The sequence below is a fragment of the Gallinula chloropus genome (genome assembly GCF_964237585.1).
Source record: "Gallinula chloropus genome assembly, chromosome: 26".
Taxonomy (NCBI): Eukaryota; Metazoa; Chordata; class Aves; order Gruiformes; family Rallidae; genus Gallinula; species Gallinula chloropus.
This window is the reverse complement of record NC_140111.1, coordinates 3,519,274-3,534,314: the sequence shown is the minus strand read 5'-3', so window position 1 is coordinate 3,534,314 and position 15,041 is coordinate 3,519,274. Positions and strand designations below refer to the sequence as shown.

The following is a 15,041-nucleotide window of genomic DNA, read 5'->3' as shown; positions in this document are numbered from 1 at the left end:
GCCTCCATCTGGGGCTACAGGTCTTGTATTTGCCAGCCCCAGGGAACATCTGCCCGGCGGGAAGGGTCCTGGCTGGTTCCTCTCCCCTCTCCGCAGGGCAGTGGGTCCTTTTCCCTCCCTGGCATCCCCTGGGGAGTCTAGGGGACCACACTGCAAACCAGCCTGGGCAGCATATATGGCTTCCAGCATCAGGGAAGTGTGGGAGCTCATCTCCCAGGGTGAGGGGCTCTCAGGGTGAGGGGCTGGACTGGCAGAGCATTATAAAGAGTGTGCAACCCACCCCCATGCCCTGCTGCTCCCTCCATACACCCGGCACAAGGTGGGGTCACCAAGGAGGGTAGAGGGTGGCACTGTCCCTCCCCTGACACCAGCTGAGCGCAGGGTGATGGCTCCCACGTCATGAAGCAGTGCAGCTGCTGGCACCCCTTTGTTTGGGGAGGTAATTAGCCTAATGGGGCCTCCAGCACCAAACAGAGGAAGGAGCAGGTCCTCGCCTCCTCAGCACCAAGACCTTCAGCCCCTTTGTGCTGGCCCAGCCGTGGGGGGCCCGTGGACAATTACAGCCTCATTAGTGCCACGCACTCTGGCCAGCACAGCCCCGTCTGCCAGCACCCACACAATGAGGAGCTGCAAATGAGAGGAAAGGCCTGGGCCGTCTCTGAGCTACCGGCGCACCCGCGTCTCCCAGAGACCGGCCGCTCCGGCCTGGCCCCGGCGGTATTTTTGGCAGCTCTATTGTGCTGGGCCCTATAAAGCGGTAGCAGGTGGCACAGGGCGCTGTGCTCTCTGCTGCCCAGCGGGACATGCCCCAGCACGGCTCGGCTGCCTGAAGACCCCAGTAAGGATGGAGGTGCCCAATGCTAAGGTGGGGCTGGGTTTACTGCAGCCTGCGGGGCTGGGAGGGCAGCGATGGGGAGAGATTGGGATGTGGGTTTGGGGTCCTGGGGGTGCAGGAGGGCTGGGGGAGTTCCTTGGGAAGCCCTGAGAAGTTCAGGGCTCCCTGACAACAGTCATGAGCTGCTCAGGGGGCTCAATCCCATGGGGGGTCCTTGGAAGGGAGCTGGGTGCGTGGTGGCTGCGGTGTTGAGCATGGGTGCTCTCACTGCTCGTCCTGTGGGGCTCGGTGACAAGAGGAGGGTGTTGGCTGCAACCAGAGCAGGGCTGGTGTGCTGGAAAGGGCACCTGCGCCTGGCTGCTGGTCAGAGTGTGAGTGGGGGCTGCAGTCGCTGGGTCTTGGGGGTGCTGAAGGGTGCACAGCGGGCGTGGGGCTGAGCAGTAACTGGACAGCAGTAACTGGGCTGGACTGGAGCTGACACATCGGGGGGGGGCATGGTAGCAGGACAGGGGGGCAGCCCTGGGGCTGTGTAGCATTTGCCTCTCCGGCAGTGCCGGCCCCCCTGCACTAACGCTGCCTGTTGCTCTGGCAGCTCCAGCGAGCTGCCTGCCTCTTGCTCCTGCTCCTGCTCTGCTCCCTGAGCGCAGCCCGGCAGACCCTGCCCGAGTGCTGCCGGCAGAAGACCTGTTCCTGCCGCATCTATGACCTGCTGCACGGCATGGGCAACCACGCCGCTGGCATCCTCACGCTGGGCAAGAGGAAAAGTGTCCTGCCAGCCTTCCAGAGTCGTCTCTACCGCCTCCTGCACAGCTCTGGCAACCACGCTGCTGGCATCCTCACCATGGGCAAGCGCGGGGAGCATCCTGGCACCATCTGCCACGACACATCGGGTTGCCCTGTGGGCACAGACGCCCAGCCAGTGCCCTCTCTGCAGGGCACTGATGCCAGCCCTACCAGCCCCAGGGAGTGCCAGGGACACTCGGGGAAGGACCTGACCAAGAGCCAGGCCCAGGGAGCTGCAAAGAGCTTTTACTGAGAGGGGTGGGAGCAGGGAGGGGATCCTAGGGGGGGGGCCAGACCCCAGGGATGCACGCCCAGAGCTCGGTGTAAATAGCACTTTTACATACCTCCTCCTGGCCCTGGCCAAGCCTGCTCAGGGCACCGCAGGCACCGCTGGCCTTTTACAATAAATGGTAGCCTGATGTTACCTGGCTCTGCCTTCTCTCTGGGGAGGGGTCGGTGGGTGCAGCTCTGCACCAGGGCAGCCAGTGAGGCCAGTGCCTTTGTCTCTGGTACCTGAACATGGGGTGCCTGCACTGGGAGGATGGAGGGGGGTAGGGCGGGTAGATGCAGGGCCAGAAGTGGGACAAACTGAACTGAGCCTTGACCCCGGTTCTGGAAGGGGATGGTGTTTGTGGAGCCCCCACAAAAGGCTCGGAGCACGTTCTGCTGCAGCACCAGGGAGCCTCGGTGACCCTCTTGCAGTCACAGGTCCCGGACCTCCCACCATGCCGTCCCCACGAAGGGTCCCACAGAGTGCTCTGGCTGGGTCCTGTCACCCCAGCCTTGACCCGGAGCCCCCGGACTCGCTGTTACCAGGGCAGAGCAGCGGGGTCCCACAGCAGCTGCCCCCGTGGGTGCTGGGACCCGCCCCTTCCTCAGCCCCCACGGACCCCGGGAGGGCCGGTGCCTCTCGGGGCCGAGCAGGTACCGAGCAGGCGTCGGCGCCACCAACCCGGTGCCTCCCAGGGACAGAGCGACCTGCCCCCGGGCGGGTGCCGGTGCCCGCCGGTGCCCAGGCCCCTCCCGGTGCCGGCGTCGCGCAGGGCCCGGGGCGGGGCGGGGGCGGGGCGGGAGCCCCGGGCGGGTCGGGCCGGGCCGAGCCGAGACGGGATCAGCCCGCGGCGCCGGGGCCGCACCTGCGGACGGGCCCGGGGCGGCGGCGGAGCCCAGCCCCGCGGCCGCAGCTCCGCGGCGGGCGGCCCGGCGGGACCATGCCGGTGATGAAGGGGCTGCTGGCGCCGCAGAACACCTTCCTGGACACCATCGCCACACGCTTCGATGGCACACGTAGGGCCGGGGCGGAGGGCAGCGGGGAGGGTCCGCGCTGGGCACGGCGGCAACCGGGCAGGGGGGTCGCGCTGCCCCCCGGGGCAGCGGCTGGGAGGGCCCCGGCTCGGCGGGACATCCCCGTCCAAGGGCTCTGCACGGTCCCGGGGCCGGGCACGGTGCTGGGGACTCCCCGTGTCCCGGGCAGCCCCCGGGGCGCGGCGGGGATCGCTCCCGCTGGTCGCTCCCTTCTCCCGGCCGGGCACCGCGGTCGGTGGCGGCGCGGCCGCGCTCAGCACCAGGGACAGAGACCGGGCGCGGCGGGAGGGGCCGTGCGGGAACCGGGGCGCGGGGAGGTCCCGGAGGGGGCGGCAGGGCCAGGAGTGTCCCCTCCCCGGCCGCCCCGGGGGCCGCCAAGGGCCCGGCTTTGTCCCGTCCCGTGGCCGGAGGGGCGGCCGGTCCCGGGATGGGTCCGCGCGGGTTGTGCCTGACCCCGCGGTGCCCTGTCCCGATGGGCACGGTGGGGCCCTGAGGGTGCCCCGGTGCTGCGCAGGGCAGCCCGCCCCGAGCCCGCGGGTAGCAAAGCGCCTGCTCGCTTGGGGTCACGTCCCTGGCAAGGTGGGTGCTGGTAGCTGTGTGTTTTGGTGGGGTGGGGAGGAGGGCCTGTGCTGTCCCAGTGCCATCCCATCGGTCCGGGGTCAATTCCCAGTGCTGGAGGTGCTGAGGTGTCCCTGGAAGCTGTGCTTCCCTCTGCATCCGTGTCCGAATGCTGGGGCCAGAATGGATTAAAGTCCTGGCATGTTGGGGAGGGGATCATGCCGAGGTGCCACGTGCACGCTCCCAGCACTGCTGGCACCACGCAGCCCCCCAGGGAGGGGCTGTGTTCAGGACTGACCCCGCTCTCCCCCCCAGAATTGCCTGGAACAGGGGTCTCTGGGGCCAGCTGTCTGCAAGGATGGGTGTCTCTCACCTTGCTGGGAGGGACCTGTATCAAAACTGCACTGGGAGCCTGCAGCCCCCTCCCACTGCTCCACCGGGGCACCAAGAAGTACCCCTGGGGCAACCGTTGGCTGCAATGCTGGGCTGGCTCCTGGCCGGGTGTGATGCAGAGCAACCTGGCTGACACAGGGTGTGGTTTGCCCATTGGGAGCCCTCATCTGGGATGTTACTGTGAGACCGCGACATGTAACGAGGCAGCCAGCCCACCAAGCCCTCCCTGCTTAGACTGAGCTGCACCCAGAGGTGCCAGGGCACGTGCCTTGCAGTGGACATCCTATGCTGGGGCAGAGGCCAAGCATGGCACTGGAATCTTCATGCTCCTGCCACTCTGCTGAGCTGAGGGAAGTTCCTCCTGCTCTGCTGGGCGTTAGCAAAGCCCCCGGAGGAAGCAGGGACTGGTGTCCTCTGCTGTGCCAGCCCTGGGCTCCCTAGGGCTGGATCTGGCTCTGCAAGGAGTAGGGTCCCTACGGGAGCTGCCTCAAATGACCTGAGGAGAAGCCCTGGGAATTTGCCCCAGGGAGGCAGGATTTGCCCCACAGCACCCTGACAGCATCCTGCCCGCAGCTGCCAGCCGCCTCCCAGGCACTTTTAAACGGTGTCCGGCTTTGTGGGTTTGATGTGTCTCTTATCGGCTTTATCTGCCATGGAGAAGACCTTTAGCTGCAGTGATACGCTGTGCGAGTTAACCCTGCCTCTCCCAGTCAGGAGCTGCCCACTGGGTCTGAAGGTGCCTGTCCAGGCAAGTGGCCACCATGGCAGGGCCCACTGAGCCCCCTCAGAGCTGCTTCACCCTTCTCAGCAGAGCTGCTCCCAAATCCAAGCTCGTTTTCTTTTCTAATAACACATCCTGGACAACGTCGTAATCCTGGCTCCCCAGAGCCAAAATCTGGCCTTAGTCACAGCTTCAGGCTATTTTTGCTTCTCCAAGCTAATCCTGGGTTGAGCTGTGCTGTGGTGGCCCCGCTACACCATCACACCAGGGCTGCCAGCGGCTGCCATCCCCTCCTTCCCGCAACCTCCTCTGCCCTTGCCATGCCTGCGCTGCCCTGGCACGGCTCTGCTGTCACCTGCCAGGGTGTCCCCTCCTTCACTGTGAGAGGGAACAGACCACATCACACCTGCTCCCGGTGCCGGAGCTGTTTTGGGCTGGGGTCCCATGGACTGGACACTCTCAGGGCTGGGGACATCCCAGTCTGCCCTTACCAGGTATAAACATGGCCCATGCCAGCCACGCATTCCGCTTCCTTGGCACTCTTTTAGCATGAGGCCACCTGTCCCACTGCTGCAAACTCCACCAGAGGTAGAGTCACTGCCTGGGCTGTGGCTGGGGGGCCAGGGGGTGATAACAGCCACTCTGTGTCTGGGCAGGGTATGAGGCTGGCAAGGGCTTTCCTCTGCCTAGTGCCATCTCCCCGCTGGTGATGCTGGGGAGGCTCCGCAGCGGTGTCACAGATCATTGTGTCCCCTTCACTTCTGGCTGTGCCGGCTCAGCACAGCCCCTTGACTCATGCCAGGCTTGTGGCCGTTCTCCCATCCTCTCAGTGGGTGCTGCCACACTGGGGGTCCCAGTGCCACAGCCCAGTGCCTGTGGGCTGCCAGCACCCAGCTGGGTTCGCCGCTGCTCCTGCTAAGCTTCCTGAGCCCCAGCGGGAGGTGGGAGCGGCAGATGGTGAGGGGGAGACATGAGCTGCCCGGCTTGGGACCACGTTGCTGGCAACAGGAGCTGGGACCTTGATCTGGGATCCTTCCCATTCTGGCACATGGGGCTGGGCTGGACCTGGACTGTGGGGTCCTGCCCAGGACTGGGCTTTAGGGGTGGCAGGGCAGGGAACAAGCGAGCTCTGGGAGTGGCTGGAGGCAGCCGCCAGCTGGATGGAGACCTGGTTCCTCCCTCCCCAGAGGGACGCAAGGAGGGCTGGGGGGGCTGGGAGGGCTGGGCTCCCCTTTGAGCTCCCCCTCCCAGGGTGGCCCTGAGCCTTCAGGATTGCCTGCATCTCCTTTCAGACAGCAACTTCATCCTGGCCAACGCGCAGGTCCGCCGCGGCTTCCCCATCGTCTACTGCTCCGACGGCTTCTGCGACCTCACCGGCTTCGCCCGCACCGAGGTCATGCAGAAGAACTGCAGCTGCCGCTTCCTCTACGGGGCTGAGACCAGCGAGCCCGTCTTGCAGCGCATCGAGAAGGTTCTGGATGGCAGGCAGGAGTACCAGACAGAGGTCTGCTTCTACAAGAAGTGTGGTGAGTGGAGCGCAGGGCCTGGGGGCCTGTGGCTCCGGCTGGGACTTGGCCCTGCACTGGCCCCATGGTGCAGCAGCTGAGCAGGGGACTGTCCTGCCTTCACCGCCCCTCTGCCCCACGTAGGAGCTGCATTCTGGTGCCTGCTGGACATCATGCCCATCAAGAACGAGAAGGGGGAGGTGGTGCTCTTCCTGTTCTCCTTCAAGGACATCACAGAGAGCCGGGGCAGGAGCCACCCAGGGGAGAAGAAGGACGGTAAGCTGTGGCTGTGCGATGGGGACAGGATTTGGGGAGCGGCGCATGCAGCAGGCACCTGGCAAAGGGGCTCCTAGTTCCTTGCTGGATCCCACCTGCCTTTGTGCCTTGCCTGAGCAAGGAGGGGTCCCCGAGGCAGCCCTGCTCTGTTGCACCCACAGTGCCACAGTGCTCCCACTAACCCAGGGTGTCTTCTCCGCTGCAGAGAAGCAGAGGAGCAAGAAGCCTGGGAGCTTGCACCTGCGGGTGGCACGGAGGCAGGGCCGGACAGTGCTGCAGCGGCTCAGCAGCCAGTTTGCCCGGAGGGACCGCAGCGAGATGAAAATCAACCGTGTAAGGACCCAGGGGAGCCCCCAGCTTCACCTGGTGCCTCCCGGGCTGGGGCTGCAGGCAGGTTGGTGATGCTGTGGCTCTCCCTGGACCAGCCCAGCAGCAGATCCTGCTCTCACCAGGATGCTGTTCCCATGCATGCAGCTCACTGGCCTCCCCAGGCACGGAAAAAACCTTACATCTCCAGCATCTACCCCATGGTGCAGGCTGCAAACACAGCAGGAGAGAGGCCAGCGGGTGCCCAGAGCTTGCTGTGGGAAGAGCAGATCTTCTGGCAGCTCTCACAGTGCTGTGTTGCTCCTCACACATTAGTTGTCAGGAAAACCCAGCCACTCACTTGTGGCACAGCCATGCCTGCCCCAGGGAGTGCTGTTACCAGGCTGCAGCCGCGGCAGATGTGCCAGCAGCTTCCAGCAGCAGCGGGGGACTGGCATCATCTCTGTGCCAGCCCATTCACGTGGCTGTGGTGCCCCAGCACAGGGTCCCTGGGTGCCACTGCAGTGACAGACACTGCCTCCAACACGGGGCCAGGATGGGGGCCTGTCACCACCCAGCAGTGTGGCCGGGGGCCCAGAGCTGGGGAGCAAGTGAAGGCTTTAGTGTGTCAGCCTTGAACCTTGGGCTGGGGTCTGGAACCCCCTTGCCCAGGCTGCCAGCATGTAAATTGGCACCTGAGACAGTGCTGGGCAGCAGCTGGCAGTGCCAATGGATCACAGCTAATAACATTAGCAGAGAGTTAATTGATGTGCCATGGTTGGGCATTCAGTGCCCATCTCTGAGGGTGACCTCAGCACAGCCCACGTGTCCCACTGGAAATGTGTGTCCACCACCCTGGCATCGGGGGGTGTCAGCCAGGCTGGCAGGACTCAGAAAGGGGGGGGGGGTGGTGACACCACTATCCCTTGTGTGGGATGGCTCCTGCACCACCCGAGTCCCACCCTGCCACTTGCTCCCCCAGAATGTGTTTGAGAACAAGCCGTCCATCCCCGAGTACAAAGTGGCCTCGGTGCAGAAGTCCCGCTTCATCCTGCTGCACTACAGCATCTTCAAGGCCCTCTGGGACTGGCTGATCCTGCTGGCCACGTTCTACGTGGCCGTCACTGTGCCCTACAATGTCTGCTTCACGGGCACAGAGGACAGCCTCTCGGCAGCCCGCAGCACCATCGTCAGTGACATCGCAGTGGAGATGCTCTTCATCTTGGGTAGGTCCATGCCTGTGGCCGAGCATCCACGTTGGATGGGAGACATGGCCAGGGGTGGGAAGGGATGCAGCCAGAGGAGTGCACCTTAGGGGTGACAGAGAGGGGTGCTGGCATCGCTTTGCCCTGCTGCCGGTACCAAGCAGCCCAAGAGTGGGACCTGGGTTGGCTGTAGAGCCTGGCACAGCTCCCCCAAACATGAGGGCTGGTCTTGCTGTCCCCTGGCAGACATCATCCTGAACTTCCGAACGACGTACGTGAGCCAGTCAGGCCAGGTGGTGTACGATCCCCGCTCCATCTGCATCCACTACGTGGCCACCTGGTTCTTTGTGGATCTGATTGCTGCTCTGCCCTTCGATCTGCTCTACGTCTTCAACGTGACCGTGGTGAGTGCTGCTCATGCCACAAGCAGGGGATCAGGGCAGGAGGCGATTCCTTTTTGGGGGGGAACCCGCTCCTCACACGCCTGTCTGGGAGCGGCGCGGGCAGTGAGGGGAAGCAGCGATGGCAGCTATAGAGGGAAGCCTCCCACGCATCTTAATTTAACCAGAGGCTGCCACGAACAACAGTAACTGCCAAGGCACTGCTCCAGGAGCTGCAGCAAGGCACCCACCTGCACCCAGCACCCCCAGGGCTGCCCAGCCCACGGAGCAGGTCCGTGCACACATGCCATTGCAGTGAGGGTCACTCGCATGCTGAGCGCTCTGTGGGGTGTGACCCATGTCACACTGCATGGAGTGCATGCCAGTGACAGGGGCAGGTCCCAGCCTGAGCCTCACTGGGCTCTCCGGGGTCTGCACTGCCCGTGCGATGGACTGTGCAAGTGCTGACACCAGTCCTGTCCATCCTCTGCTAATTGGGGCAGGGACAGGAGGAGGGTGCCAGTGCAGAGGCTGTAATTACACTTATTAGAGGCAGAGCAAGGATGAGGCGCTTGGAGCTGGAACTGTCCCCCTGAGCCAAACCCGGCTCTGCTTGCACAAGGGGAAAGCAACCGTGGCCAAGACAGGGGCACATTGCTGAGGCCATGGCTGCAGGGATCATCCCTGCTGCTGCCCCTTCCAGGGCTGGACAAGCTGGGGGCATGGAGCTGTGGCTGGCAGGATGGGTGGCCCAGGCAGAGACCCTCTGGGCAGTGGGCAGTGCAGTTTCCTGGGCAGCTCGGCTCTGTCCTGACCCACCTTGGCAGGGTCTGCCCCATATTCCCTGCCTGGTTTCCTTGCCCAGCCACAGGCCCTGGGTTTCCTGCAAGGTGTGGTGCTGGCAAGAGGCAGAAGGATGCACAGAGACCTTTGTGTGAGGTGGGAGGCCTTGGGGTGCCCAGCATCGCTGCATGCTCAGACCCACCTGCCTAAACCAGGGCATCTCTGGCTCTCTTTGTCTAGGATCTCTGCAGGCAAGGCACAGCATCTTGCTGAGACTTCCCCTCACAAATAGCTTAGACCAGCTTTCTGCCAGCACAGCTTCACTTAATGCAACCTCTGATAGCAAAGCCACTGCTGCCTGCTCCCCCTCCCACCAGCCACCCCCATGCCCCTCACCAGCACCCCAAATCTCCTGGGGTAATTCAGTGCCCTGACAAGATACAACCCTGGCTGCTCGCTGGGAGCTGGCAGAAGGCTGCTTGGGGACAAGCTCTTCCCAGCCATCCCTGCAGCCAACAACCCTCCTGGCAGCTGTGGAGGGTGGCGATGAGTCCCTACCCTGGAGAGGAGGTGTGGGGTGCTCCTTTCTTGCCCCTATCTTCAGCTCCTCTGGGTTCACCCACCTGCCCTGCTCCCCAGACCTCGCTGGTTCACCTGCTGAAGACGGTGCGGCTGCTGCGGCTGCTGCGGCTGCTGCAGAAGCTGGACCGCTACTCGCAGTACAGCGCCATGGTGCTCACCCTGCTCATGTCCATGTTCGCGCTGCTGGCCCACTGGATGGCATGTATCTGGTACGTCATCGGGCGCAAGGAGATGGAGAGCAACGACCCCCAGACCTGGGACATCGGTGAGCAGAGCTGCCCACACTTGGGGGCTGTGTGGGGTGGGGGGGGGTCAGGATGCCCGTTCCCCCAGTGTAGCACTGTGTGCCGCTGCCAGGAAGGAGCGGGAGGAGAGCGGTCCCGTGGGGCAAACTGATGCTGGGACAGGGATGTGGGCACCAGGCCACTCGGCAAGTGCTAACCCCTGGCTGTGCTTGGCAGGCTGGCTGCACGAGCTGGGCAAGAGGCTGGAGGCTCCCTACATCAACAACTCGGTGGGGGGCCCCTCCATCCGCAGCGCCTACATCGCCTCCCTCTACTTCACCCTCAGCAGCCTGACCAGCGTGGGCTTTGGCAACGTCTGCGCCAACACTGATGCCGAGAAGATCTTCTCCATCTGCACCATGCTCATCGGGGGTGAGGCGGGGAACGGGCAGGGCTTGGGGGGGGGGGCTTCACCTCCAGCTGCCAGAGCAGCAGGTACCTGGGCAGGACAGTGCGCTGCAGGGAGGCAATGAACACATGTGCCCCTGCGGCTGGGGTTAGGGGAGAAGCTCCCGGTGCTGCATCCCTCAGCATTGCTGGTGGAGGCAGAGTCCAGACCCTGCTTGGGCCCCTGTGAGCCACAGCCCTCCACCCAGCCGGTGCCTTGGCACTCCTGACGCTGCTGTCCTGGCCCCCAGCGCTGATGCATGCTGTCGTCTTCGGCAACGTCACGGCCATCATCCAGCGCATGTACTCGCGCCGCTCGCTCTACCACACCCGCATGAAGGACCTCAAGGACTTCATCCGTGTCCACCGCCTGCCCCAGCAGCTCAAGCAGAGGATGCTGGAGTACTTCCAAACCACCTGGTCGGTGAACAATGGCATCGATGCAAATGAGGTAGGAGGTGTTGGCCGGGCTGGACAGTCCCCTCTGTCCACCCCTGTCCTGCACCCTGTGTGGGGCTGGTGGGGCTGGCAGGGACAGCTACAAGAATGCAAGTGTGTGTGTGTGTGTGTGTGTGTGTACATGCATGCACATGCACACGTCCATGTGCATGCAGATGTGCAGGTGTCCATGCTCTGTTACTAGAGAGACCAGAGCTTTGTGCCAGGTCTGGGGCAGACTCCTGCCAGCTTAAGGAGCAGGATGGGCATTGAGGAGCACAGGCAGCCCATCCTTGCTGCCAGAGCTGTCTGGCGTTTGCCAGACAGGCCTGCTGGGCTCTGCAGAGGTGGCCAGATGCTCTGCTCCAGAGCGGGGGGGACCTGTGCCCTGGGGCTGGCAGGCTGCAGGGAAGGCTGCTCCCTGCCACCCGTGCCCCAGCCCCGCTCTCCCCAGCTGCTGCATGACTTCCCCGATGAGCTGCGCGCCGACGTGGCCATGCACCTCAACAAGGACATCCTGCAGCTGCCCGTCTTCGAGACGGCCAGCCGGGGCTGCCTCCGCTCCCTCTCGCTCCACATCAAGACCTCGTTCTGCGCCCCGGGGGAGTACCTGCTGCGCCAGGGAGATGCGCTGCAGGCCAACTACTTCGTCTGCTCGGGCTCCCTCGAGGTGCTGAAGGACAACGTGGTCCTGGCCATCCTGGGTGAGGGCAGGTGGCATGGGCTCTCCCCCAGCCCCTTCTGCTGCCCGGCTGGGTGAGGGGCTCGCACTGCTAGCCCACCCTGGTCCCCACCTGCAGGCAAAGGGGATTTGATAGGAGCCGACCTGTGCAGCACGGACCAAGTGATCAAGAGCAACGCGGACGTGAAGGCGCTGACCTACTGCGACCTGCAGTACATCGGGCTGCAGGGGCTCTGTGAGGTGCTGCAGCTCTACCCTGAGTATGCCAGCAAGTTCACGGCAGACATCCACCAGGACCTGACCTTCAACCTGCGGGAGGGCAGCGAGATGGAGGTGGGTGCGTGTCCTCCCCAGCAGGCCCCTTCCCATCCTCGTGGCCCCGGAGATCGGAGCGGGGCTGTGACTCCGCACAGCCACGGAAGGGGGTGGTTGTCCCCAGACTCTGAGGCTGGGGTGGGGGCTGTGGATGTGCCACCCCGGCCATGCAGGTATGTCCCATCCCAGTTCTCTGCTCCATGTAACCTGGGGGATTTGAAGCAAAGATTTATTTGCAATGCAGGAGGTTGAGGTGGATGGAAAGCTTGGAAATGGGGGTGGATGGGACTGGGGGGCGGGGGGGGGGGGCACTGCGGGACAGACAGGTGGGGGCACAGTCCCCCCCCCCGGTGTGCAGGAGGCAGCACTGGGGGCTACCAGGTTTAGTCATGGCAGCTGGGGGGATGTTCTGCTGCAAAAATAGCTCTGCAGTGCTTTTCCTCCCCCGTTTCTGCTGCTGGCTCTGCACAGCCAGGGGCTCCTCAGAGCATCTCCCCAGCACCCACCGCCCCCAGGCCATGGAGAGGTGGGACAGGAGGTCACCCTGATGGATCCCAGATAGTCCTCCTCAAAGCCAACCTGCCCATCGATCAGGAGAGGTGTAAACAAACCAAGGGTGGATGGATGCTCCCACTGAAGCTGTGCACCCTGCCCTGGGAATGCCCCCAGCCAAACTGGTGCTCTGATGGATGAGACAGGGCTGGGACTTGGGTGCAACCTTGGCTCTGGCTCAGGATACACAGACTGGGGCCGGGCAGCTCATTAGCATTGTGAGAGTGGGAGGAAGGAGAGCAGACAAGGGGCTGCAGAGGCCAGCACTGGGGCTGATGGGGAAGGGGCTGATGCCTGGGCAGGTTTGACATGTGGGTTGGGAGGCCTGTGTGACGAAGTAGGGAGCGGGTGGTCGTGTGCTCGCCACTGCCTATGGCCAGTGCCCATGGAGCTGTGTGGGGTCCCACGTGTGCTGAACCGGTGCTGTCTGCTCTCCCTGCAGGGGCTCTGCCGCTACTCCCGGTCCCCACGGCTGTCGCAGGCACCGCAGGTTTGTTCTGCACTGGGGGGCAGGCACGGGGGAGGCTGTGTCAGGGTGGCCAGGCCTGGCCTTGACACGTATGTGGGAACTGGCACCGACCTCCTGTCCATGCCCACCGCAGCCTCGTCCAGAGAGCGGTGCCGCGCCGGAGAAGCCCCTTCCCTCCATCCTTGAGGACGAGGAGGAGCCTGATGAGGTCTTCCAGCACTCACCTGCCGCCATCACCCGCCGCAAGCTGCTGCTGCCCCAGCTGAGCAGCCCTGTACGCCGCGGCTCCCTGAGCAGCCTCCTGGGTGATGAGCTGTGCCAGATCTCAGCCCTGCGGCGCAACTGCCGCTCCCCCGCCCGCTGCAGCCGGGGCCGCAGCTCCTCTCCGCAGTGCCAGAGGGATGCCCAGGCCCTGGAGCGGGAGGGTGGTGCAAGCAGGAGGCCGGCCAAGCTCCTCATCCCCTCCCTGCACACCTATGGTCCCCCAGACCTCAGTCCCAGGTAAGGCTGGGCCACGCCTGGGGCTTGACCCACTGCTGTGGGGTTGTGCCTATGGGGCCGTGCGAGGTCCTGGGAGGCTGCTAGGAATGGTGGCAGAGGGGTGAGGGGGTGACAATGGCCAGCTTCACCCCCTCTCTGCCCTAGAGTCGTGGATGGGATTGAAGACAATGGGGGAGCATCGGAGCCACAAACCTTCTCCTTCAACGCGGACCCCCCACTGCAAAGTGCAGCGAGGGACTCCCCCACCTCAGGTAGCTCTGGCAGCCCATGGGCACGGCTGGGGGCACTGGCTGCAGGGCCAGGGGACTTGGGGGGCCCTCTGCCACTGTCCACCTCTTTGCTTTGTAGGGACGGACACGGGTGGCCCAGCCCTGGCCACAGAGGCAGAGGAGATAAAGCAGAACATCAGGAGACTCAACCAGGAGGTGTGGCGGGGTCCTGGACCTGGGGTCCATCCCCGAAAGCACTGGGGGTACTGGGCTGGGGGTGTCCGCAGTTGGTCACGGTTCTCCCTCCCCTTCCAGATCAACCACCTCAACCAGGAGGTCTCACACCTCAGCCGAGAGCTGCAGCGCATGATGGAACTGCTCCAGGGCCGCCTGGGGACCCCGCGGCCCCCCGCCTGCCCGCCCCGCCCGCCCGCGGCCCCCTCGATGATCCCCCCGCAGCCCTCCCCGCCCGGCACCCCGGTGACCCCCTCGCCGCCGCCCGCGCCCCCCAGTTCCCGCAGCTCCCCCTCCGCCAGCCCCCGGGCCAAGCGCTGCCCGCTCCGCAGCCGCTCGGCCCACGCCGCCGCCGCCGCCCCCGCCGCGCAGCCCTGGGTGGGAGCCGAAGGGACCTGCCTGCGGCGGGGGGACCCCCCCGGCCCTGCCGCCCCCGGCCCTGCCTCCCCCGCGGCCTCGGACTCGCAGCCGCTCCCGTTGCCGCGCCGCCCTGCCCTCTCCTTCCCCGGCTGCTCGGCCGCCGGGCGGCCCCGCGCCCACCCGCAGCCCCGCTCCGGCTCCAGCAGCTCCCACTGACCCCGCGGGCACCGGGGCGGAGGAAGGGGGGGGAGGGGGGGGGAAGCCTCATCCCGGGGTACCCTCACCCGCCGCCCCGCTCTGCCCTCCTGGCTGCCAGGACACGCCTCGCCCCGGTCACCGGGTTCGCCAGCCCCGTTCCCTCCCCTCCGGAGGCGGCCGGCGGAGGGGGCCAGCGGCGGGGGACGGACGGACGGACGGACGGACGGACGGACGGAGACACTCCACACCCGCTCCCGCGGGAGGGCGCCGCGCCCGCCCCGGCCCCACACCAGCAGGGATTTTTGATACGGTTTTATACTCTTCGCCCGCGGGGTCTTTTTTTACAACCGGGCCAGGCGCGACAGCCCCTCCCGGGACCCCCCGAACCGTGCCCGGGGCCGCGGGGCGGGGCTGGGCGGGGCGGCTCTGCCCTCCACTCCCCCCCCCCCCCTCCCCACTCCCCACCGCGGGGACCCGCGCGGCTGGCGGCGGATTCTGTGCGCGGGGCCGGGTCGGAGGCTCGGCGGGGTTGCCCGGGGGGCGCCCGGCTCCTCCCGCCAGGTCCCTCCCGCCCGGCTCCTCCCGCCCGGTCCCGCGGCGGGCGGTCAGCAGCCGCCCAGCCCCGCCCCACAGGGAAATAAAGGCTCTATTTTTCCAGCCCCGGCTCCGGGTGAGGCTCTGCCCGCGGCTGCCCCCAGCCCCGCGCGGGGCCTGCCCAGTATCCCCTCTCACCCCGTTCCCGGATCGCGGCGGCGACCACCACCCCCCACCCACCCTCCC

The 15,041-nt window shown here is 65.5% G+C and overlaps 2 protein-coding genes across 3 annotated transcripts; both read left to right on the top strand.

The window, feature by feature from the left end:
* Positions 1–805: 805 nt before the first annotated feature.
* HCRT (hypocretin neuropeptide precursor) lies at positions 806–1,871 on the top strand (the record flags this gene model as incomplete). Of its 2 annotated transcripts, none has more annotated exons than XM_084275599.1 (2): positions 806–865; positions 1,428–1,871. In XM_084275599.1, the coding sequence occupies 2 exons, from the start codon at positions 845–847 to the stop codon at positions 1,869–1,871; spliced, it is 465 nt and encodes a 154-aa protein (XP_084131725.1). The 2 variants fall into 2 exon arrangements, with proteins under 2 accessions (XP_084131725.1, XP_084131724.1); XM_084275598.1 differs by having other exon boundaries at positions 845–865; positions 1,434–1,871.
* Positions 1,872–2,829: 958 nt separating this feature from the next.
* Positions 2,830–14,279, top strand: KCNH4 (potassium voltage-gated channel subfamily H member 4; the record flags this gene model as incomplete). The annotated part of the gene is made up of 16 exons (XM_084275648.1): positions 2,830–2,905; positions 5,888–6,121; positions 6,245–6,376; positions 6,582–6,709; positions 7,665–7,908; positions 8,134–8,291; positions 9,690–9,897; positions 10,094–10,288; positions 10,555–10,754; positions 11,196–11,445; positions 11,542–11,756; positions 12,733–12,780; positions 12,893–13,260; positions 13,405–13,511; positions 13,609–13,685; positions 13,785–14,279. The coding sequence occupies 16 exons, from the start codon at positions 2,830–2,832 to the stop codon at positions 14,277–14,279; spliced, it is 3,135 nt and encodes a 1,044-aa protein (XP_084131774.1).
* Between the last annotated feature and the right edge of the window lie 762 nt (positions 14,280–15,041).